Below are 25,126 nucleotides of genomic sequence, written 5' to 3' on the forward strand. Positions count from 1 at the left end.
TGCCCCTTTTTTATCCTCCCATCCTTCTCATTAGCTTTAATACTTTCCCAGCAGTTAGTAGTACTGCAACAGTGATCTTGAACGACCATGATACAGTTGTGTAAGAGCTTATTGCAACAGTGGATGTCCCACTGATCATTGTTGCAGTATTACATCCTACCTTCTTTCCCCTTTTGGGCTTATTTTGTCCTTTCTGATTGAGGTGGACCACTTCCTTGTCTTCTTTCCTTCTCTTTGCAGGACATGTAAATATGTCAATAGTTATTCCTCCTACTGCTTCATTGTTTGGTGTAGAGCAAGCAAGTTCTTAGGTAATTCATGCTTATATATCTCTTGTGTACCTCCTTCCATTGGGCTTAGGTCATGCATTGGAAATATGGTGCGAGGAAGGCACCCAGGGTTTAGTACGCTGGCTGGACATATGGCTATCCTTGGCAGGATATCCCATCAGTTAGTAATACTGCAGCAGTGATCAGTAGGACATCTACTGTTATAGTAAATTCTTGCACATCTGTACTTTCTCAACTCTAACCGTCCCCTAGCCTCACTCATTCTATGTTTACTGGGATCCTTGGCAGCAGCAATAATCCTAGTCCTTCATGCAAGGTTCTTAATAAGAGTTCTTCAGTAGACACCATCAGTTCAATTGTCATACTCTAATTACCCTCCTCATCACTCTATCAAGTTTTCCATCTTGTGTTGTCATCATGTGCATTGGTGGTTATATTCCCCTGTAGTTAAACAGGGATGTCTGTCTGTTTTTCCTGTACCACTGATCACTGCTAGCATGGGTGCCTCCCCTCTAGGGTGGGGATGGGGGAGGGATTTTGATGGATGAAAATTCCATTGATCATGGACCAGTATGGAGGACCATCTTCACATCAGTGTTCTGGAAATGAGGGCAGTCCTCATAGCATTGTAGGCACTTCAGGACTTCCATCCCAACAAAACCTCTGTGGTATGGTACCTCAATAATAAAGGTGCAAACCTGCTCTTCTCCACTTTTCTCAAAGGCTATGAGAGTATGGCAGGGGGCAGTGTCTTCATATAGCTACTCATATTCCAGGTCATACTGATATTCTAGAGGACAAGCTGAGTCAATGTATCCTCATGCCTCTTGAATGGTCCCTCAATCCAATACTGGCGACTGAAATATTCGGACACAGGCTGGTTGCAGTAGTGCGAGCTAGAAGAATAGGAGTTACAGGCATTGCTCTGTATGCAGCCTTACTTGATTTTTTCGCAAAAAGAATCTCTCTTAGACAAAATCCTACCTTTGTACCAAAAGTAGCCTTTGAATCTGCCTTAAAGTAGTCTGCACATTTACTTGCCTTTTCCTCAAGTCATTGCCAGTTGCAGTTCAGTCTGCATTGAGTAAAATGTACATGTAAAGATGACCAGTTGTTTGTACCTTTTTCTAAATTCCAAACTGCAGTCTAAAGTATCTAAAGTCAAGCTATCTAGATAGCTTTTGAATTGCATAACCTTTATTTATGCTTCAGGCATTCTGACTCTCTCTCTTCCAAGCCTAGAGTGTACTTCACTAGATCTGCGTCACCCTCTACTTCCTACTTCAGACACTCCACTTTGGATACTATTTGTACTGCATCAGCTTGAAATACAGTGATTACCTTTATCAAGTCCTACAAGCTGGACATGAAGTCTAGGTCTAGGGCTGCCTTTGATCTGCCATACTCAAGGGTATCTTGACATTATGTGACCCAGGGCTGTAAGTAGCTGTGGAATCTCTTCCAGCTAATTGAGATAGATGTAGTGGACAATATAGGATATAGGTTATGTATTTATCATAATGATAGATCCTTGTTGGGCCCCCTCCATCTCAATGATGCACCCTCCTTCCCCCTTCCAAATTGTCATGCCATCTTCTCTGTCCTGGAGGAATCTAGTAGACCTGTGTCTGAAGCCTTACTCCAGAAAGCCTTGTTCCTGGTCCCTTATTTCTTCTCAGGCGTTCTGCCATCTATTATGGGCAAATATTATCCGAGGAATGTCCTGTCACATAGCATCATGGGAAAGGGAGAGCTCAACTACTGGAGAAGCTCTGCAAAAAGTTGACATCTTGAATCTGCCTTGAGGTGGATAACCCAATCAATCGAAGTGGACAGAGAGGGGGAAAAAAGGATCTATTGTTATGATAAGTATATAATTTTAATTTTATAGCTAAGAGTTATCCTGTACACCTGTATTCGGTAAAGAAGTTCAGGTGGAAATGGGTCATAAACTCTTGCAAAACATTTTAGAAGTTCTTTGTGCACCATTATGCTTTGCAGAATATGTTAACTTTATCTATAGAGTACAGAAGTATAACCTGAAAATGAAATACTGACCAGGCGAGAAATTATACACAGTTGAACCAGAGAAGCATTTAGAATTTTTGGAGAAGGATTAGGTGTTCTGAGGGTGATACTATAGCTAGCTATGAAAGAAAAATAGATGAAATCCAGAGATTTAAAACTTAAAGATTTAAGACTTAAGACTTAAAACTGAGATTTAAGACTTAAAACTGAGTTTCTGTTGGATGTCACAGGAAGGCTGGTCTGAGCAAAACTGATCACGAAGTCAAGAAATTCAGTCTTAATGTTGCTTTCATGGAAGTTGTAATTTGTGTTTGTGGCTTAATACTCACAGTTGACAGAATAATCGATGTCCTTACATTCACTGTTGCAGTATTCTTAACCTGTGGGAATTCCCTGCCATGGAAGCCTGACATCGGCCAGCATACAAAAGCCTACTGTTGCTTTAAGGTACATCGAATGTCTCACATATGCTCCTCGCATAGCATAGTGCATAAAGGTGACATCCAGATATACCATCCTCAGAACTCCTTTGCTGACAGTCTGAACACATCTCCACATACGTTGTTTCTGCCAGTTTGAACACAGTTTTAGTTCACCAGTTTTATCATCTATGTCTTCTTTCTGGTACCAAGCCATTGCAGATAAGTACTCCATTGGGGTTTTGTTTTTTCTTAGCTTTTTGTCACTTCAGGGATTAATGTCATCCAGGAAGAGTAAATGCCAGTGCAGGAGACAGATTCCTCATAAAGACTGCGACAATGTGTCATTTTTGCCTAAGAGCTTCTCACGACCATGCAACCTGTTCGATTTGTCAGGCTTTCATACCAAAACCCCTTCATAGTAGGCTTTTTTCCCTTTCTTTGTATCTTGAGAACCAGAGCCTTAAGCATCTCACTAAAGATACAGTGGAAGAAACCTGCTGCCCTGAGGGTCAGCCGTTAGGGAAGAAGAAGGTTAAAAAGTTTAGACTGGAATCTTTTGCTGTCCATCCTTCACTGAGTGTTTCTTCTCAGGTCTGTGAGAATCTGGAGGCTCACCTGGCTTTGTTTTCAGATTCTTCTGCTGCAACTGGATAGGAGGCTGGCGAGGATCCAGCTTGCAGCACTTCCAATAAGGCTTTGCAGGCGTAAGTTTCAGATATTCAGGGGGAACCACAGTTGATTATTTCCCAGGGGATTAGGGGTGTTCTACAAATTTAAGTTAGGGAATAAGTTCCTACTACAGTTATTAAATGCCTTCCTGGGTCAAAGCCTTCTAAGTTTTATAGGGAAGACATTTCTTTAAAGAAGAAACTGAAAAACTAGACATGTTTCTGCTGCTCCTAGGGATCCACAGAATGATTGACAGGCCTTTATTCAGGGTTTGTTTAATGCTTTAATGGCATCAAAACCTTCACAGGGGGTTTTTGTTCCTGCACCCCCTTGGTCCTTTACTCCTCTTAAAAGGCCCAAGGAACAGGATTCCTCTGAGGAGGAGTTGGATTCTGATGAGAATTCCCTTTCCTACTCTTCCCAAGTTCCTTCTTTAGATAGTGAGTCAAAGAAAGAGGAATCTAATAGTCCTGATACTCCCTTTGAAGAAATTTCTTTTGGGGACACAATCATTAGTATGATGGAATTTTTTAAATGGGATTGTGTTCAGGTCTCTGAAATCCATGCGAGATATGAGTTGTTGCATATGGAATCTGCAAAACCTTCTGCTATTCCTCTTGGTCTGGCTGCTTTGTTGGATGCTTTTTAGAATGCCTCAGAAGCTCCTGATTCTTTGTCCCCTGCTCCCAAGAAGCTTGGTAGGTTTTATACGGTGCCTGAGGATTGTAACTTTTTCTACAAATGCCCTGCTGCTGATCCCTCAGTGGGGTCTGTAGCCTCCGACAAGCCCTCTCAATTGCTTCCTTCACCTAAGTTGCTGCCTTCTGATAAAGACAGCAGAAGCATGGAAAGGCTAGATAAGAAGGTTTACATCTTGGTACTCTGGCTTTTATGGCTATTAATTATCAGACACACGTGTCCGGTTATATGTTGACTGTTCTTTCTCAGGCTTGTCAGCTTATTTCTGATCTCCCAGAATCTGAGGATAAAACTTCTGCTCTTTCCTTGTTAGGGACTTCCTCTCAAGTGGTTCGTCAGTCTATCAAGTATAGTTATGATGCATCATATGCCTGTTCTTGAGCTGCTGCTGGGTCAGTGATGAGGAGGTATTCTTGGCTTTGGCTTCAACCTTTACCTGATGATATCAAGGCTAAGTTATGGATGCTCCTCTTGATAATAAACTTTTGTTTGGGGAAGCAGCTGCTAGTTTGTTTATGTCCCTTCCGGACAAGGGGAAGACCTTATAGGAACTCAAACATGTGTTTGTCTCTCCTGTGCCTAAGATTCAGAGAAATTACTTTAATAAGCCAGCCTTTGTTCACAGACAATCTCACCCTCCTTCTGAGGGCAAAAAAAAAAAAAATAAAATGGCAGGTGGATGCCCTCTTTTTTTCTTGTAAGGGGATGTTTCTTTCTGCATTCCCCCCCCCCTTCCTCTCATTCCAAAAGTCCTGTTCAGAATTCAACAGAAAGCTCCCAGAATCTTATTGGTGACTCCCTTTTTGGCTGAGACAGCATTGGTTCCCTCTTCTTCTGAATTTAGCCAAGGGCAATCATCACTAGCTACCACACAGGGTGGATCTACTCACACAAGACAAGGGATCTCTCATCCATCCCCACCTGTCCACTCTTCAACTAACACTGTGGGTGATAGGATTTTGATTCCTCATAGACACCCTGTTTCTGAGGACGTGCTGAAGGTCCTGCAAGAGGCCAAGAAGCCTAGTACTAAGAAATCCTACTTAGCCAAATAGAAGAGGTTTTCTATTTGGTGTCTTTCTTGTAACCTGTACCCACTTACAGTGGATGTACCGTTGGTTCTTTTTTACTTGTGTAAGTTGCTCACTGCTGGTTTGGTCTGTTCTATTACGGCCCACTTTTCAGCTATCTCTTCTTGTCTGCCTTTATCTCCTCCTTTAGTGTCTAGATTTGAAGCTAAACAATTTTTTAAAGGTATCCTTCACATTAGACCTGCCAGGAAGCTTCTTCCTCCTCCCTGGGATCTTAATTTTACTTTGGAGAAGTTAAGTCAGGCTCCCTTTGAGCCTGCTGCTTCAGCTTTCTTGCAGCATTGTTCTTGGACGACAGTCATTTTGTTAGCTCTTACTTCTGCCAGAGTTGCAAGCCCTTATGGTTTGTCCTCCTTTTTTGATATTTCATAAGGACAGGGTGTGTTTGTGTACTAATCCTTCTTTTATGCTCAAGGTGGTTAATGAGTTGTCACATAATCAGTCTAGTCATTTGCGTACTTTTTTCCACTTTCCACAATATGCCAGTGAGAGGGTGCTGCATACTTTGGATGTGCATAGACAACTCAGATTTTATTCGGATAAGACTTATGTCTAATAGAAAATCTGGCCAGTTGTTTATTTCTTTTCATCCTAAGTCTGTAGGATTAGGTGTATTTGTTCTTGGATGTCAAAGGCTATTTCTTTTCGTTATTGTTTTCATGATAAGAGCCTTCCTTCTTCCATTAAGGTTCATTCTACTAGAGGTGTGGCTTCTTCTGGTGCTTTTTTCAAGGGCTTGGATACTAATTCTATTCTTGAAGCAGCTTCCTGGACTTCTGTGCATACTTTTACCAAGCACTACAAGTTGGGTGGTATCTCGAGAGGTAGAGCTGATTTTTCTAGGCCATTCTTCATGGCTTTTTAGAGGGCTGTACTGCTCCTTCCTCCTCTGAGCTCATTGGTTAGGAGTGCTGCAACAGTGACTGTAAAGATGTCCTTTCCTTTCACTGTTGCAGTATTCACTCCATCCCTCCTTCCCCCTAGTCCTTTTCCTTTTTGGATGCACTGGTTGCCTCCTGGGTTTCCTTAGACCAGTGTTCCTTCTGGGGCAGTCAGTTCTGAAGATGGTACATCTGGTCGTCACCTTTATTCCCTATACTATGCGAGGAGCATCTGTGTGACTTTCAGCGTACCTTAAAGCAACAGTAGGCTTTGGTATGCTGGCCGACGTTGGGCTTCCATGAATTCCCATAGATTAAGAGTACTGCAACAGTGAAGGAAAGGACATCTACTGTTATTGCAAGAATTTATACAACTGTACTTTTCTAGGCATCTGAGAAGCCTAATGTTTAAATGGGATGCAGGAATCTTATGAGCGAACAGTAATGTGTGCAGAAACTATAGGAGATAAAATGCATTGAGTAGATATCTTGAGTCTAGCAGAACAAGCAGTATATACACATATATCAACAGTCTGGGGGGAAAAAATACCAAAATATCCAGTACCAAGCACTGTTTATAGTCAAGTGGACGATGTTATGTTTTAGCAGATTCACTTTGGAATATCGAAATAATGTGATGTCGAAACTCAAAATATCAGGACTAAAATCCAAAAACAGCAATACACCGAAACCTGAAAACATCACTTCCCATAGCATCGAAACAAGCAGCAAACCAACACTTACTATACTCCACCACAACAACATGCAAAACAAATAATGGACAAACCATATTAAACGTCTCCCCCCTGCATCCCTATGTGGGGGGCTGTGCCCTCTCACCCCCTTCTGCTTGAATATATCAACTTCAAGATTGCACTACACAGAACAAAATGGCAAACCTACTATTTTGCACTTCATGGCTGCCTGTTTAAATTGCAAAACGCTATCCTCAACCTTCTTTTAGAAACAATACTTCACTACTACACATTACTATATATCTCTCCGATACTTACCAGAGTTTCACAGGTAACCTCAGCCATGTTCCCTTCTTAGTTATTATACTACAACGTAACACTTCTTAAAGCCACAGCAACCAATTTGCACATCATGACAATGTTTCCATATCTGATTCAACATTCCAACATTTGACATTGTGAACTTTCAGCATACTGCACTTTCAGGATTTTACTCTCAATATTTTGAATTTCAAGATTATGGTATTTCGATATTCCAAAGTGAATCCATTTTAGCTATGCCTTTTGCATGTACAGATTGTTATTTCAAGTTCCTGTATATGATAAAACTAACAGACACGAGTACAAATATGATTAAAAGTTTATATTTCCAAGACAAGGAGAATCAGATGTCGTCTTATGTGACAATGGTACACAATAGAAAAGTCAGGAATTCAGAAGATGTGTATGTGAGTTGGAATTCATACATATAATGTCCAGTCCACAGTGTTCTCTGCCAGATGACAAGTGAAGAGTGAAACAACAACAGCAAAAGCTATGAGGATTGTCACCTCTCAGTTTTGGAATGTATGGATACTTTTCTGCAACCTACCAGTTTGGTTGTTAATGACAGAAGGTTAAAAAGCAGATTACCTACTTCAGCTATGTTACTGATGCCTGAAAAGCAGTGCAAAGTAAATGCTTGAAGGAGCTTAGCAAAGATAGAAGTACTTGTTTTGACAGGAACTGTAACAGTTTACCTCATTTACAAGCTAGAAGTGGAGTAAGAATGCAAAACCTTGAGAAAGTCTGCATCTTGTTGCTGATGTAGTTGACTAGGCAGCTGTATAAAGGACATGTGCAGTTTGTGGAGAAGATGGAAACCTGTATTAAAAAAAAAAACTGTAAATGCAAAATATGTTGAAAGTGGTTCCAGTGTGACTTGAGTAATGCCTTGATGAACCTGCAGCTCAGTCTATATTACACTGCCAAAACCTCACTTGTGTGAATCCCAAAAGGCCGACACATAAACAGCGAACCGCAAGAACAGCAAACGTCTTTAAGTGCGAAATTCAAAATATCGAATTCCCGTAGTTGGCCAACTCCACCGCCAGCTACATACTGCCTACCCAAGCAAAATAAATAATCCACACTTCACCCATGCGTAAACTTCACCCATATATCCCATATCCTAATCAAACGTGCATTACACACAAATGTATCTGAATATAAACAAACACCCAAGTACGGGAAAAGTGTAATTTACTTATCTATTCGGCTACACAACTGTAGTACTATATATGCACTTAACTTAACCCTCCTTCTAACCCTAAGGTGTAGGTTGAATGTATTACTATATATGCACTTACCTTAACCCGCACTCTAATCGTAAGGTCAGTAACTATTGCACATTTAGGTTAGGGAGCTATACCGGATAAGGGAATCTCTTTACCTCACTAAACATGGTGTGGACAACTATGGCACTTTGTATTTCGAATTTCACGCTTCAGGACGTTCGGTGTTCTTGCAGTTCGCTGTTTATGTGTTGGCCTTTTGGGATTCACATAAGTGAGGTTTCAACATTCTAATATAGACCCCCTGCAGCTTTATAAACACAGTTGGTCATATAGCTTCATCCAGATTTTAAAAAAAGTGTTTCTTGCAGAGTGGTAAGTCTACCCTCCATCACCCGTATGAAAGCTTAACTCCAATGTTACACAACCATGAATAAAAGATAAAAAGTGAATCATTGCTGGTGCTGTAGAAGAAACAAGGCTGCCATTGTTTTTTTGTGACAAGGACCAAAGTGTTGAGTTGTAACTCATAGAGTTGTGATCAGAGAATTGCAACTTTGTCTAGTGGTAACTCAGGCTCATACCATAACTCTCAATCTCTCAGCACAAGAAATCTGGACAAAGCCAAAAATAATGGGGGAACAAAGGCCCAAAAATGGGAACAGATTTTAATTATTGCTCCTATAAACTTAGTAAGTTGGTAGAATGACAGATTTTACATTATTATATTTTTCCTGAGGGATATGAAGTCTGAAACTTAAAAGCCTGTCATCATTTATTATTATTTAGTTACGTCAATGCTCAATGATTTGCCAGAAAACTACAAATTTTATGAGGAACAGACCAAAAATAAGAGGCAAAAATCTGGAGAGTTGAGAGGTATAGCTCATACCTCTCAACTTCTTAGCTTAAGTATACTGGGCAAAGACAAAAATAATGTGGGGGGGGGGGCAAAAGCATAATGCTAATGTAGTTGAAAAGTTAACAGAACAACAGTTTTGCATTAGTATACATTTTCTGGACAACACAAAGTATGAAACTGTAATGTTTGGTATTATTGACTGACTGTAATCCAAAGTGATGTACCAGAAAATCACAAATATTATGAGGGACAGGGGAAAAATATAAGGCAAATTCTGGGACAGTTGAGAGGTATGGCCAGCCACTAGTAGAACAACCACTGAAATTCAAGGAAGATAACAGTCAGAGATGCCACAGCCAGTTCTGTCAAAGAAAATAGAGACTCTAAGAACTGTAGTAGTCAAGAGTTGCAGAGAAGGGTTCTAGAAGTTGTATATTCCAAGAAAACCTGTAGTGTGGAAAGCACTGTCCTAAGAAAATAAGATGTCCAGACAGAGCAATCCTGTTAAATAATTAAAATGCAGAAGGCCACTGTCTATATTTTAGACCATGCTGGCCCATAGACTTACAGTTTTAATTCTTAGTTGGCTGTAGTAGCTTTAATACCTTTAGGTCCCTGGGAAATGATCTTTGGCTCAGCAGTAGGATTCTTGAAAAGAAACTTGTGAGAATCAGGTACTCTGTAGTACCTGTCTGGTTTCCTAGAGGCCGGAGGAAAAGTGTCTGGAGTAAGACTGGATTCCGTGAAAACATCATCCACAACATCCAGGACAGGGGGTATAGCTAATGGCCTGTGCTGAGACAACTCTAAAAATTCTCTGAGTCTCTTTGGACTGAGGATAGTCTTGGCATTCCCAATGGAAATGCTCTCTTAAAGTATGCAAGGTTTCACCAAAAGAGAAATCCTCTGGAGGGTAGGCAGCGGGAATCGATTCCTCTGCATCTTAATCCTCACAGGCGGATAAGGGCATGTCTTCATAATCAGAAAGGTCAGAGTCATTGGACTCCTGGTCTGTAGAACCTAAAGGGGACTGGAGTCTTTGTCTCTTAGCTGTGGAAGGCTGGTTTTCCCTAATCAGCGTAATAAGGTCTTCAGCCATTCTAAGCATTTGTTTTTGTGCCATGGGTGCCTGAGTATGCGCTTTTGGTCGTTGGTTTTCTAGGTGTATTACGTACTCTGGGCCTAAGAAACTCAGTAGTTTTGGTTAAAAAAGAAGTCGTTGGTTTGATTCGAGCTACCTCAGAAGCCGGTGCCTGCGCAGCAGCTCCAGATCCATCTAAGGTAGAGACATCTGCTAGTTCCATAGTTGAAGAAGCATCTCGCTGCATAATACCGGACTCCGAATGGGTCTGAGCAGAGGCCTGCGAATCCAAAGAAGCAGACTTCAGGGGCTGCAAAGGCGCCTCACTGAGTACCGGAGGACTGGCGACTAGCTTAATGGAAGCATCTTCAGCAGTTTTGGATTTATGCAGTCTGACTCTGTCTTTATCTTTACGTTTTTTCAGAAGATCGGTAGTCGGATGGCTTACCAAAGCCATTTCAGAATACGGAGATAGAAAGCGAAAGAATTTAGTGACACAGATAGCCCAACAACGAATGGTTCGGGCATTAAACAAGCCACAAAACTGACAGCGAGGGACATCATGGTCTGGGCCTAAACAGGTGACGCAGCAAGAATGAAAATCTCTGTGAGGTATTTACTTTCCACAGGAAAGACAATTGTTAACTTTTTCTGACATCGGTTAGAGCAAGAAAAAAGGATCCCCAATGGAGTACTTAGCTTTGGAAGACTTCAGGATTATTCAACTCGAAAACTTCAGGTAGCGGCCGACCGGTACTTGCAAACTGCTTCTGCTTTGAGATCCTCCTCGGCAAGAAAGACTGATGTAATGGTGTCGGCTCCCTGTTTTTATACCCCTGATGACCTGACGTCATGGAAGAAGTGACAGCATCCGACACAGAAATACTAAGTCTCTGGTATTCGGGCCGACTGAGGGCTTCCTGCAGGCAGATAACCCAAGTGCGATGACTGCAACAGTGAATACACTCGGACATCTACATTTATGGTAAGTGTACACCACTGTACTTTATAAGCTCCCTAAGAAAGTTAAATACCTTTGATTGCTAAATTGCACTGATGTTATTTTGAGTGGTTGCTACTGTTTCCTGCTTTTATGTGTGCATTTTGCTGAGTTTTTTTTTGAAAAAAAAAAAATTCTCAATTTTCTCCCTGTCACTGTTACTGCTTTAAGAATGTCTTGAAATTGCCTTCAGCAAGGGATTTCCAGCTAATTATTTAAGTGGTTTGTGGTAGCATTGCATTTGTGGATCTTTTGTATTGTGTTTTTACATTAGGAGGATTGGGTTTATTCAGCTTGTGGAGGAGGTGTTTGCGTGGAATGTCTGAGTTGGGAAATAAGTTAGTGGAATTTAGTACTGTTCAGCATAATATGCTCACATAAAGCACCCTCAATAGCCTTCTAACCCCATTACACCACCCCTTGTAGCTCACAAATCAAAGGACTGGACAGTGTGGATAGGCAATTTCCTAACTTCTCTGTAGCAGGCGTGGGGGATATGGGCATCTTGGGACAATGTAGCAGTTGTGTCATGTTTAGTGACAACCACTTAATCCTTAAAGGAGAAGCCACAGTATACAAGAGTTACACTTACACAATGACACTGGAAGCAAAACCCTCACATACAAGTGCACATCAGGTTGTCGAAACCACACACAAAACACCCACCTCACATAGTCCACAACACACACACAGACTAACATATTGTGAGACACTTAAAAGCAATCTTCCTGAACAGTCAGGATCACCTAGACCACCTGCTGTTAAAGCTATTCCTCAGCAAGTCCAAAGGCATTCAGAAAAAACAGCACTTAACACCACACATACTGCTACTCTTAGTGGAGCCCCAAACACTAAGCTCGTAAGGTAAGCAAACACATTTCCCAGGACTCTCATCATAGGGGAACTCCATTGTAAGATATATTGATGCCCCTCTAGCCAGGCTGAGCCAGGAGAAGATAACTATTAGTTGCTTATCTGGAGCCATAATCTGCCAAGTCACACAAGCAGTAAAGTCATTACACCACAGGTACCAGTATGAGTCCGTCATAGTCTATGTAGCTGTAAATGACCTGAGATGTACTTCCCTAGATTATATGAAGAGAGAGACGTTATGAAGCATTCAGACTGTTTGTGTCAGGCTGGTATGAGCCTAGCATAGAGCAGCATATTACCATCACTGAGGATGATGCCACAGTATGAGCAAAACATGATTGATTTCAGCAACTGGCTCTGTTTCCGGTGTCATTCTAAGGGATCCAATATTTTTTGACTTGGGAGGACATGGTTAATGGAGCACGTTGCTTTGCCAAGGTGGTCTACACCTCTTCCTCTAGGCTTTTGAATACTGGCTAAAATTTATCCACCCCCCCCCTCCCCATAATGCCTTTTTCACACTTGAGAGTATAAATGTCTGTGCAGTTAACCAAGACATGGTTTAACATGGCAGAGAGCACCCCTGCAGTTCAAGGTTTCAGTGCCTTCTACAGTTTTAGACCAGAAGCTACACGAAAAAGGGCTAAAGGAGGAGGTGTCTTAATATACATCGGTAAAAAAAAAAAACAAGTAATCTCCTTGGTATTCCCAAAGTCTCAAAACAACCCACTAAACAAGTGAAGTGGGTCCAAAAACAAAACAGTGTAAGAAACTTCTCTGTATGGAAGATTTTCAGTCCATATATCTCTAGTTAATCACCGTATATTAATCAGATCAGACAAAAGTAGTAGAAGTAGCGAACTTAAACTCGTCTGAAGTAAAAATAAATAAATAATAAAAAATATATAATTGTAAAGAATTACTAAATATTCAAAAGTAGCTTGGATTACTTTCGAATACTTAGTAATTCTGTGCAATTATATATTTTTTATTACTATTATTATTTTTTTTGGACTTAAGAATGAGTTTAAGTTCGCTACTTCCACTACTTTTGTCTGATATGATTACTATATAGTGATTAACTAAAGAGATATATGGACTGAAAATCTTCCACACAGAGAAGTTTAATATGCATCAGTAACAAGCATACCTCTAGGGTGGTCATACATAATGACACGCTGGAGTTCCTCCACTTGCAGATCATCATACACAAAAATCTCATACTATATCCTAGCCAGCTATAAGTTCCAAGAAACTCAATGTATACTTAGACCTACTGTGGGCATTTACCATCCAACCTAACACCCTCTTCATGCAAGACTTTAATGAAGCCTTTGTAGAATGGCAATCCTACACAGCTTCAAATCTACAGGCACAGAGATTTCTGGACTTTGTAATTATAAACACCCTTGACCAAGTAGTGAATATGCCCACTAGAAGCTCCAACATACTAGCCCTCATGCTTACAAATATGGGAGAATGATGCACCCCCCAATGTCTCATCCTTCCTGGTAAGGTCCGACCATAAAGCTGTCTCCTTTGAAATCAAAATCAGCTGTGTAATCCCATTAAAACCAGTAACAGCTATTATTCCAAAGCAAATGATCTTTTATTAAGTGATGGATTGTTAAACTTCAGTGCCGTTGCAAACCCATGAGAACACAGCACCCCATGCTGAATTGCTGTCAGAAATTCTGTACAACCATGTCAGTGACTGCATAGAGGCTGTTGTACCTACCAGAAGTAAGCCAAGGACTAGCCCTAGAAACAAACCACCCTGGTGGCATTCCAAATTAAATAGGTTATACAGGAAAAGGAAAAAAATGGCAAAAGTCAGGAAGGGTAATTTCCATAAAGACAGAAACGCTCTCATCAAAGTAAATAGGCAACTGATTAGTTCTAGCAAAACCAACTTTGTTGGTAAGGTGAAAGATAACCATAATGCCTTCTACAGCTATTTCAAAAATCTCAAGGGCAGCACACAGCAATTTGATGAACTGTTGGTTAATGGTGCCACTTTCACTGAGCCTGGCAATATAGCAAAACTGTTAGCAGACAAATTAATTTCCATCTTTACCCCCCCATCACCACCCAACCCTCCCATCAAAAATACCCTCAATAACTACTCCAGCTCTAACTAGGGAGCATGTATTAGCTACAGCACCAAAACAAAGAACATGGCCTCAGTGGATCCCAGTAACATCCCAGGATGTCTCCTGAATAGTCTAAAACATGACTTTTCAGGACTTTTGATCCTGATGGACCTCCTTGTGGGTGTTTATAAAAGCAAGTGAGGCTCTCAGGAAGCTTTTTACTTGGCAGGACTATGTCTTCAAGAGGAAACAGTTATCCATTTGGGTGGAATGGTACCCCGGCAGATTTTGCTGTTAAGTCTGTGCCTTTTCGTTATCTCCAGAAATAGACACATCAAGTAACTTGATGTTGTCCGGCCTATATAAATGAATGCAGCAATAGACCCATCAGGCTATTAGTTAAGTCTTGTACAACTACTACTGTACTTCTTGGGTGACAAAGTGACATGCAGTGACTTGTACCCCATAAGACCACCATTAAATGGACATTCAGTAATGACCTTTCTCCACATAAGACCATTAAGTATTAGATATTTGCCACAACCTGAAAGTAGAGCATTACTTTGAACAGTAAATTCTAACCTTCTGGCCCATCCTTTTACTGGTTTATGCTATTCAGGCACTTTATTTATCATGGAATAAACCACTACATTAGCTTTTTATGCTTTCCAGATACATCTCTTTCACTGCAAAGCCTGTCTTCATGGTTTGTATTGTGGTAAGAAATTCTGTTATAAACCTTTATTTCCACCATCTGTACATTTTTCTTGTCTGGATTTTATTTTTAAAACTCAAACAATTCTTCATAGATTAAGCTTTATTTAAAATAATTTTAAATTATTTTATGAGTAATAGCACCCTGGATCTGCCTGTCTACACTTTACCACTTATATTAGCTGAATGCGTCAGGATCCACTGTTCCTTTTTTGAAATATGATTTACTTTGACTTTAAATTTTCCTGTTTTTAGATGCCACACATTTCTTTTTACCCATCTTCTCCTTTCTCTTTAAGGCCACCTGTGTCTGTCTATTATGATAGGTAGTATTAAATCAAAATATTTGACAAGATGAAGCAGTGCTAAAACAGGAAAAGCAACATTGATTAATACCTAATGAAGCCTGCTGTTAATCTTTATACTTGTATAGTAGGCAGTTCAAGTTGAATTAACTAGTCCAAAAAAATTTCTTGATTGAGTTCCATACTCATCCATAGTATTTTTGTTTCTTTTTTTTGCCATTGTTTAAAATGTTGCCTGACTGTGTTCTACTTGATTTTCCCAAACAGATGGAGAATGGTTTACCGGAAAATAGTTTGAAGCCAAACATTAACGAGTGGCATGTAATTCAAGAATCTGGCTTGAAAATTAAACCGGTCTTTGGCTCAGGGTATACGGGCATCAGAAATATTGGGAACAGCTGTTATCTCAGTACTGTTATGCAGGTCTTGTTCAGCATCCCAGAATTCCAAAGAGCGTAAGTACCTTCATTTAACAAATGACATTTTAAATAGTTTAAGTTGTAGAAGCTCCTTGTTTTGAGTTGTTCCACTATGACTTTTAATTGCACTCTTAGAGAAATGTTTTAGAAAGTGTACAAATTTTTTGACTTTTAGTGGCTTGCATGGGGCACATATTTCAAAAGAAATAAGTCATGGACATTCAGAACCACCATGTAGCTGAAACACTTAGTGTCCTTAAAGGGTCATTTGCATATATCCCATAATCCTGTTTTACAAGAGGTTTCAAGGAATCACACAGTGCAAACTCTAGTTGGCTAGGTTTTTCTTGTTTTTTTTTTCCAGCTGGATTGGCTTACTCGTTTATTTAGTTGTTAGATGGGATATTTAGAAGACATCTTAATGGTTAGAGACAACAGGTGGGTACAGCAACCCTGTGTTTCAAAAGGTTAGCCAAACATTCCATTTATGCTGTGCCGAAGATGTCATAACAAGATTCAAACATGTTATGTCCACAGCTGGTGGGGTTTGACTTTATTGGCCTGAATTTGTCCATTAATTGACTTAGAAAGAAAGTTATGGGCATTTAGAACTTCCCATATAGTTGAAATACCTGTTGCCCTTTTAGGGGTCATTTGCATACATCACATAATCCTCTTTTACAAGAGTTCTCAAGGAATCATACAGTGCAAACTTTAGCTTGGCTAGGTTTTTCTTGTTGCTTTTTCAAGTTGGATTGGCTGTGTGTCCTGTTTACTCTTTTATAGAATTATAACGGGATTTATTGGGCATTGGTGCATATATAGTAAGTATATTGTGCTCCAAGCTTGGTAGCTGTTCAGTTTAGTAATGAAGATCACATCAGCATGACTCCCCACCAGTTTCCACAGCACTGTATACACTGGGCAGAAAGGCAGCAGCAATTACACTACTTCCGGATGCCAGATATCACACAAGACCAATACAGTGGGCACTCCATATACAGTAGTCTCAATCTACTCACTTTTTTCATTCTCCTTATTTGACTATCCAAAGTCTGCAAAACTCATCTAAAGGTGTGGATTCATCCCTCCTCCTGTACAAGCAGGTTATTGCTTGTTTTTCTCTATTTTATCAGCTACAATTACCACAGGTGTCTCTTCTTTAGGGTGATGGGGACAGTATAAAGGAAGGATAGTCCAAGGAACAAGGTCTCACTAAGAGGGTCATGTTTGCATCCGTATACTGGAGATGAAGGCGGTCCCCCTAGCTCTGCAGCCACTTCAAGACTTCCTTGCGCAGGCTGTGATCTTAGCATACACAGCTGAGACCTCAAATGTGTGTTAAATGTAAAAGTAAGGAGGAACCAGATTGTATTCTCTGTGCCTAGAAACCATGAAAGTGTGGCAGCTGGCAATATCTTCACAGCATTTTCTGATAGCAGTGCACATCCCAGGTTGGTCCAACATTCTTGCAGACAGGCTCAACCATTGCATCCTGATGCCTCAGGAGTGGACCCTTCCTAAAACTAGAGAAGCTGCCAAAATTTTCAACTAATGGGCCAGCCTTGCTCTAGTTGCCTCCATCTAGCCCCAGAAACAAAACACCGTGGTGGCATCCCAAATTAAACAGGATATACAACTAAAAGAAATAAAATTATGGCAAAAATCAGGAAAGAGAATTCCCTTAAAGATAAAATTCTCTCATTGAAGTAAATAGGCAACTAAGAGCCAATTTTGAGGTTAAGATATCTTCCCAGGTGAAAGATAACCATAAGGCTTTCTACAGTTATGTCAGAAACCTTAAGTGCAGCAAACAGCATATGTTAGGCTCATAGATTAGTACTAGGCTAACTGGCCTTGCATGCCATTTTAAGCCTAACCATTTATCCCTTGTGAGACTCGAACCCTGCACCTTGTGTTTGTAAGGCAAACACCTTAACTATTAGGCTACCCTCCCAATGTGCTGAACTGGTGGTTAATGGTGCCATATTCACTGTACCAGGCTATACAGCAAACCTGTTAGCAGACAAATTCACTTCCCACTTTACCACCCTCTCATGCCCAACCATCCCCCCAATAATACTCTCAAACTTAATCCCTCCAACTATAACTAGGGATAACGTATTTGCTGCACTCATTAAAGCCAAGAACATGGCCTTAATGGGCCCTGATAACATTCCACAATGCCTCCTGAATAGTCTAAAATATGACTTATCAGGACCCCTGGAGTCGTTATTTAACTGTAGTCTCAAAAGACACTTTGTACCACACGAATGGAGGACTGTGACAGTCATCTCCCCCTTTATAAGGGAGGACCTTCAGTACATTCTGGAAACTACAGACCCATTAGTCTGACTAGTTTTATTTGCAAACCCACAGAAAAAAAATACCATGGAAGTTATCAGCAAGGACATAGGAGACCTCCAGACACTGGATCTATTCCAGTATGGCTTGGTCAAAGGAAAGTCATGCTTAATGAATCTGATGGACTTCTTTGCAAAGGTCACTAAGGCAATAGATGTGGAGAAAATTGTGCGTACTGCATACCTAGATCTGGCTAAGGCATTCGATATAATACCCAGGTTAGGTATTATCAACAAACTTGCAGAACTAGTTATAAACCCCCTTTATAACACACTGGCTAGCTAGCTGGCTCACTGATAGGACCTAGGAGGTTAGAATCAGTGAGGCTGCCTCCACAAAGAGGCCAGTCAACAGTGGAGTCCCCAGGACTGTGTGCTAGGCCTACTCCTTTTTGGCATTTACTACTTTGATGTCAAAGCCATTGTCAAAGTCCTCTGGCTAACCAAGTTCACAGATGATTATGAACTGGGAGGAGTCACTGAATCCCCCCAAGACAAGAACACCCTTCAGGAAGTTCTAATACATTCAGACGCTTGGTGCCAAAGCCATGGCTTAAAAGTCAGTGCCAAGACATGCATTATAGTACCATTTGGGAAGTCTGCCACCCTGGGTAGCTATGTCATCAATTAAAGTCCTTTAAAAGCATATTCACTAGTCAGGCATCTTAGAAATCATGTAGATAGTAATCTAGCCTTTGACTAACATATGTCCAAGATAGTAAGAAAATCCTTCTGTGTTGCTCAACTTATAAGCAAGGGCATGGCATCTAGGTCCAGAGAGGTCATAATAAAACAGTTCTTGGCCCTCTTCACGACCATCATAGAGTATAATTCCCCCTTTCATATGTACTTGGCCAGACACATGCAGCAACTCAAATGTCCACAAAGGCTCCTTACAGAAAGAATACAAGGATTAAACAAAAACGTCCTGTGTTGATCATCTCAAAGCCCTGTCTCTTTACTCGGTATTATCCAGACTTCTGAGAGGTGATCTTTGCCTGGCCACAAAGCATCCCTGGACCCTGTTTTGATGAATATTTAGCACATCTGCAAAACAAATAGCATTAGAACTACTAGATTAAAAGACGTAACGTTTGCTTGCAACATAAATATGACACGTTGGAGAGTTAGGTTTCTCAGAGAATTCCCATTCTCTGGAACAGGCTCCCCATCCATGTGAAGCAGAGTACCTCCATATCCCTCTTTAAGCAGAACTTGGACCAATAAATGGGTAATCGGAAATTCACCCCTGGTCTGGCTCCTATGTCTCTGATGGATAGACGCAGTCAGTAAATCATCCCTATAAATCAAATTTGTGGGTCACATTTAGGTTGCATGACCAGGCTTTTAAAAGCTCTAGTGGTTGTTAGCCTAGTATACGCCTATGAACCAACACAAAATCCAGTAACTACTTCCCCCTCATCTCTCCACAGTGTCAAACACCAAAGGGCACTCTGGGCCATGCTTCTCCACCTAGTCTACTGTATTAATTTCCTCCTCTTCCTTAAGTGACAACATTTCTGCAAAAGGCATCTCTGTACAAGGCAGCAGTTATTCTTATAGTACCTTTCTAGCCCAGGCAAATATGGTTCCAAGTGTTCTAGACTCATCTAATATGAACTTTGTGGTTATTGGGTTCTCAACCAACTCTTCTGTTCCTACCCTTAGGCCAGCCTCATCTGGTCATTAACTGTCTCAGACTGACTGCATGGTTTATCCATTTCCAATGATGGCCAAAAACTAACTCTGCCTACTAGAGTTGTTAAGATTTTTTCTGCTTCTCAAAAGTCATCTACCAGAAAACTATACAAGAGAACATGTAAGAGATTTTTTTGTTTGGGCAGTGCATCAAGGACTGGACACCCTTTTCTTCTTCTTTTCTCTCAGTAATGCAGTTCTTAGCCATCTTATTAGACTCTGGTACCAGCTCTTCAACCATTAATGTTCAGCCATTTCCAGTTCTCAACAAGGCTTCAATTCAAATACCTTGATATCCCAAAAGTTCTCTAAGGCCTACCTAAAAGGCACTTTCTTTCTCAGGTTTCATATCAGAGACCATACTTCTTCATGGAACTTTAACTTCCAGACTGTTACTTAGCCGCCAGTTTTTAAAAACATCCACACTGGATCATAAGTAACAGTGACACATGTAATATAAGTGGAAACAAACCACAGTCACATTTTTTTCACTCAATATACACATAGATCTCCTTCCTTGGTCACTGTTGTAGTATTAATAATCTATGGGATATCATGCCAATTATAGCAGTACGTCTACCCAGCATATCAAAACCTGGGCACCCTTTCCCAGTGCCATATATTTGATGTGTGACCTCAGTCCCCAATGAAAGCAGTGGTACATAACGGATGCAGCACATAAAATATCTCAGATCTTTCCTGACTGCCGCCGAGATGTGAACTGTCGGTTCAGTGTTGGTTTGTTAACAGTGTGATGTGCCTGTTCCTTTGCTGTTGGGCAGATAAGTATCACCATAAGGGACCCTCCCTCCTTTTTTTTTTGTAATTCATAAGCTTTGTACATGTCACGGAAGAATGGGAAATGTGAGAAAATCAGAGGCTGATTCCTCATAGAGTTCGCCATACTAAGTGTTTGCTGTTTTGTCTTATGTTTTATGTTCCTAAGACTTTGCATAAGTGTCTCTCCTCCTTAAAGATTTGTCTTGAGAATCAGAAATGTCCTTGCTTAGGGTAAAATGGTGTCTGAGTCTTTGACAACCTTCCCTTTGATGTTGAAGAAGTCTAAGAAGCTTAGGTTGGAGATTTCTGCTGCCAAATCAGACACAGATGTCTTTGTTGTGTCTCTTCATGAGACCTTGAACCGTCTGTCTGTTTCCACTGTTGCAACCCCTTTGGAGGCTGATATGATACTACCATCTAGCATGTAAGTCATGTCAGACCAGTCGTCTTCTGTTGCAGAGAAGTGGGAGCCATGGTCGATTATTTGAAAGGGACTGGATGGCATATCTCAAATCTTAGGGAGGAATTCCCAGGTACTTTCAGGTACCTTAGGGAACAGAGCCTCCACTATAAGTTAGGGCAGTATTCAAACCTAAGAAAAAACAAAATACTAAACATATTTTCAACTCTACCCATAAGGGAGCTACAGCAGGAGTGACAGGAATATAGACAGTCATTTTAAGACTATAATGTCTCTTAAACTGCCTTCTTATTATTTACTTCTGTTATCTATCATCTTTCTTCCTCTTCTCGTGGTGGTTCTGCAGTAGCATTGTCGCCTCACAGTAAGACGCTGTCTGGTTCGATTCTCAGCTAGAGCGCCTTCTGCGTGGAGACATGCGTGAATGGGCATACCTTCGTTGAAGGTTGTGCGTCAGGGCTGGTAACTCAGCACATAAAACTCAACTACCAATCATTAGCGGACCAGCGTTCCGCTGTGGCGACCCCTAACCAGGAAAAGCCGAAAGACACATGTGTGCCATCTATCATCTTTCTTCCTCTTCTCCCCTTAAAATGCTTTGTGAGGATTCTAAGGATGAGGAGGACTCTGATTCAGATGGATATGCCTCCTTGGCTTATTTATCCCAAATTCATTCTCCTGCTACTTTTGCTTCTGATGAGAAAGATACTTTATCTCCTGATTCCCTTATGGAGATGCTTTCATTTGGGATAACATTGTCAAGGTAATGTAATATTTTCAGTGGGTTACTTACACATTGAAGAAGGGCATTAGCCTGAAAGCTTTGTGGTTTTATTGTTTTTTGAATAAACTAAAATAGATCTGCTCAGCATTTCCAGCGACTGGAGTTTTTTATTCTTGATTTCAGTGGGAATGTCCTCAGTTGTCTGAAATCCAAAAGAGGTATTATGCTCTTCTGGAAATGAGTCTGCCTAAACCTTTGTTAATTCTCCCTGTTTTGGAAGCTTCCTTTGGACCCCTAAGGCTTTGGTATACTGGCCCTACATCGGGCTGCCCTAGGCAGAGAATCCCAAGTGTAAAGAATACTGCAACAATAAAGGGAAGGACATCTACCATTACGGTAAGATTTTACACAACTGTACTTTATTTGCACTCTGCATTTTTTAATATAGTTCACTACTTTTTCTTTTTTGTATATATCTGTGAGACAATTAACATTTAAAGATAACATAGAAAATGTCACTATGTTAAAAAGTTATTATTCCTACCTTTTATGTGTAACAGCTTTTTGTTTTTTTAAGTATCTTGTTCCAGCTTGTATGTTGCATGCATACACTAATGTTTGGCAGGTTAATATTTTATACAGTTGTTTCTTGCATATCCATTTGAGTCTATGTCACATCTTACAAAACTTTTTGTTTTATTGAAAGACCTCAAACAAAAAAGCACCTTTAAATCCTATCAATTTTATACTAATGTACAAACACAAAAAACTATATACATCTTCAAATACTGAAGTTTTACCCTCCTATTGGGAACTATTGTCCCAAACTGGCAGCCACACTGACAGACTTGGGTTAACCTAAAAGGAAGGTTAACTATGCCAAGACACATGATACAGCCTGTGCTTCTACTAAGTGTAGTTTGTTTTGTCTTATCTTTATTGCTCTCCCAGACTGGAAAAAACAATTGAATGCTTTCAGCGAACATTATCATCTAGCCATTGAAAGAAAGAAGTATTCTATTTGTAGTGGTCTTTATCACATTGTCTCCATGGAGACTTGAGAACCAGATACAGAGTTCCTTCTGCAAGCATTTATTTATCCACTAGAGGAAAGCTTTATTATTTTCAATGTTCTTTTTATTTGCTTTCTCTTAAAACTTGTTACTATATGAACCCAAGGGTCTTAATTCAGTCATTCCCTTATGCAAGAAAGAGAAAAAGCACATCACATTTTCTGGTATTATGCTCTTTTGTCCAGGCTTTCTTTTCTACAGTGCAGTGCCTACAAACAAGGAGAAAGAGAAAAGAAGGAAACAAAAAGGGGGGTACCCGTTTACTTTTGTATCCCTGTTACACACTTGAAAATAACTGTAAAAACTTTACTTTATAGCATGCAGATTATGTCATACACTATAAAAATACTATGAGCAAAATCCGCCTTACTTAATTGAATGTGTTAGCAAACAAGATGATCAGGTCTATGCTTTTCCATCATGAGTGTTTCATCAGTCGTGCTGTAACTGATTGCATTTTCAGCCGGTGGGGTCAGAATTGCTATGAACTATTTGCCACACCCCCTCCAACACCAAGTGCAACAGCTGTTATATCCTGATCTCACAGAAAGGGAGAGTCACCAAGGGATCCTTGTCCACAATTGGTCCCCATGACTCCTGTAAGCTTATCCTCCTTCTCTCCTTGTACCAAAGTTAATGCAGAAAGCAATGTGGTGCAAGGTGAAAGTAATCCTCATTGCTCTATTTTGACATTGATAGATGTGGTTTCTCTTTCTTTGGTCTCACCTGATACACATGCTTTGGCTGCTGGATTCCATTCTGGACCTCATTTTTCATCATTTGGCATGCCTCTCCCAGACATAGCAGTCCTGAAATTAACCACATGGTTTATCCAATTACAGCAATGGCCAAACAGTTCAGGCTTTCATCCTAGATTGTGTAATATAACGACATCCTGTTAGAGTCCTTCCTATATGAAAGTTTATAAAAGCAAATGGAATAGATTTTCTATATTGGCATCTAGCAGGGATATAGACCCTTTTTGTCTTTCCAACCCTGCTATTCTAGATTTTTTAGCTGGTTCTTTCATGATAGGGCTAGCTGTTTCACCATTAAAGTCCAAATGGCTGCCATCTCAGATTTTTATGTGGGAGAGAAATTCGCACATTGCTTCTTCAAAGTTGTCCAAAGCTTTTCTAAGAAGTACTTTTTATCTTCCCCCTTTAAGAGATTCTGTTCCCACCCTGTGACATTACCATTCTAATTCAGGCCTTAACAAAAGCTCCTTTTGAACCAGTTGCAGCTGTGGAGTTTAAGTATCTTTCCTGGAAGACACTTTTTGTGGTGGCTATCACCTCCCCTTGAAGAATTTCAGAGCTTCAAGCCCTTTTCTTTTAACCACCTTACTTAAATTTTCATAAAGAAGATTGGGTATCATTCAAAGTGACCCTACTTTCTTCCCAATTTGGTCTCTGTGTTTATTTTGACTCAAACTATTAATCTTCCTGTTTTCTTCCCAAATGTTTCCAGTAAAGGAGAGTATATTTTATATTTGAGGGATATTCATCAGCAACTGAGATTCTACCTACATTGTACCAGTGCTGTAAGGAAGACAGACTGACTCTTTGTTTTCTTCTCTTTAGTCAAATTGGGAAAAGGGGGCTCTGGAGTGTCTCTGCCCATATGGTTGAGTGCATTTCACATGTATATAAAAGAAGGATTTATCGTTGTCTTGTAATACCAAAGCTCAATCTACCAGGGTGGTAGCCACTGCTACAGCCTACTTTTCAAGGGTGTCTCATGATGACATCTGTGCAGCAGCTACTTGGTCTAGTGTGCATACATTTATATCCCAATAGAAGCTGGACTTAAATCCTAGGCCTAAGGGTTCTGTTGGTTCTACCATCCTCTGGAATATCATTCCATGAGGCCTCCCAGGATTTGTAGCAGTTGTGGACTCTGCCCCATCAGTTGAGGATAGACAGAAGAGTGAACATTGTATACGAAAGTTGTGTACTTATCTTAACACTAGCTTTGTGTTGTCCTCCTCTACTTTCCCTCCCCCTGTTCTCCCTGCCAAATTGTCACTTTGTCTTTAGGCTCCAGATTGACTGCACTGTACCTGTCTGGTGCCCTGTCATGTTACAGTCATGGTCTGTATCCCAGGTATACCTCTGAAGGTTTATAACAGCTGGAGACTCTGTATCATCAGCTGAGGATGAATGGAAGTGAACATCGGATAGAAAAGTTATGTACTAACCATAATGCTAAATTTGTGTTGTCCTCTGCTGTCCTCCTCAACTTTCCCTCTCCCATCCCCCTGCCAAATTGTCACATTCTCTCTCTCACTCTGGGTTCCAGCTTGACTGCACTATAGCTATCCAGAACTTGCCATGTTGCAGCCATGGTCTGTATCCCAGGTATATATTTGTGATTTAGGTACCAGTTGTAT

At 40.5% G+C, this 25,126-nt stretch overlaps 1 protein-coding gene across 3 annotated transcripts in view; it reads left to right on the forward strand.

The window, feature by feature from the left end:
- Window positions 1-25,126, forward strand: part of USP13 (ubiquitin specific peptidase 13) — a 1,684,661-nt gene that overhangs the window by 1,205,279 nt on the left and 454,256 nt on the right. For all 3 annotated transcript variants that reach the window (XM_044070383.1, XM_044070384.1, XM_044070385.1), the window contains exon 8: window positions 15,524-15,711. In XM_044070383.1, coding sequence (XP_043926318.1) covers window positions 15,524-15,711 — 188 coding nt within the window. The remainder of the gene's footprint in view (window positions 1-15,523; window positions 15,712-25,126) is intronic.

The sequence above is a fragment of the Protopterus annectens genome, chromosome 4.part1 (assembly GCF_019279795.1).
Source record: "Protopterus annectens isolate FY-2018-M chromosome 4.part1, PAN1.0, whole genome shotgun sequence".
Taxonomy (NCBI): domain Eukaryota; kingdom Metazoa; phylum Chordata; order Ceratodontiformes; family Protopteridae; genus Protopterus; species Protopterus annectens.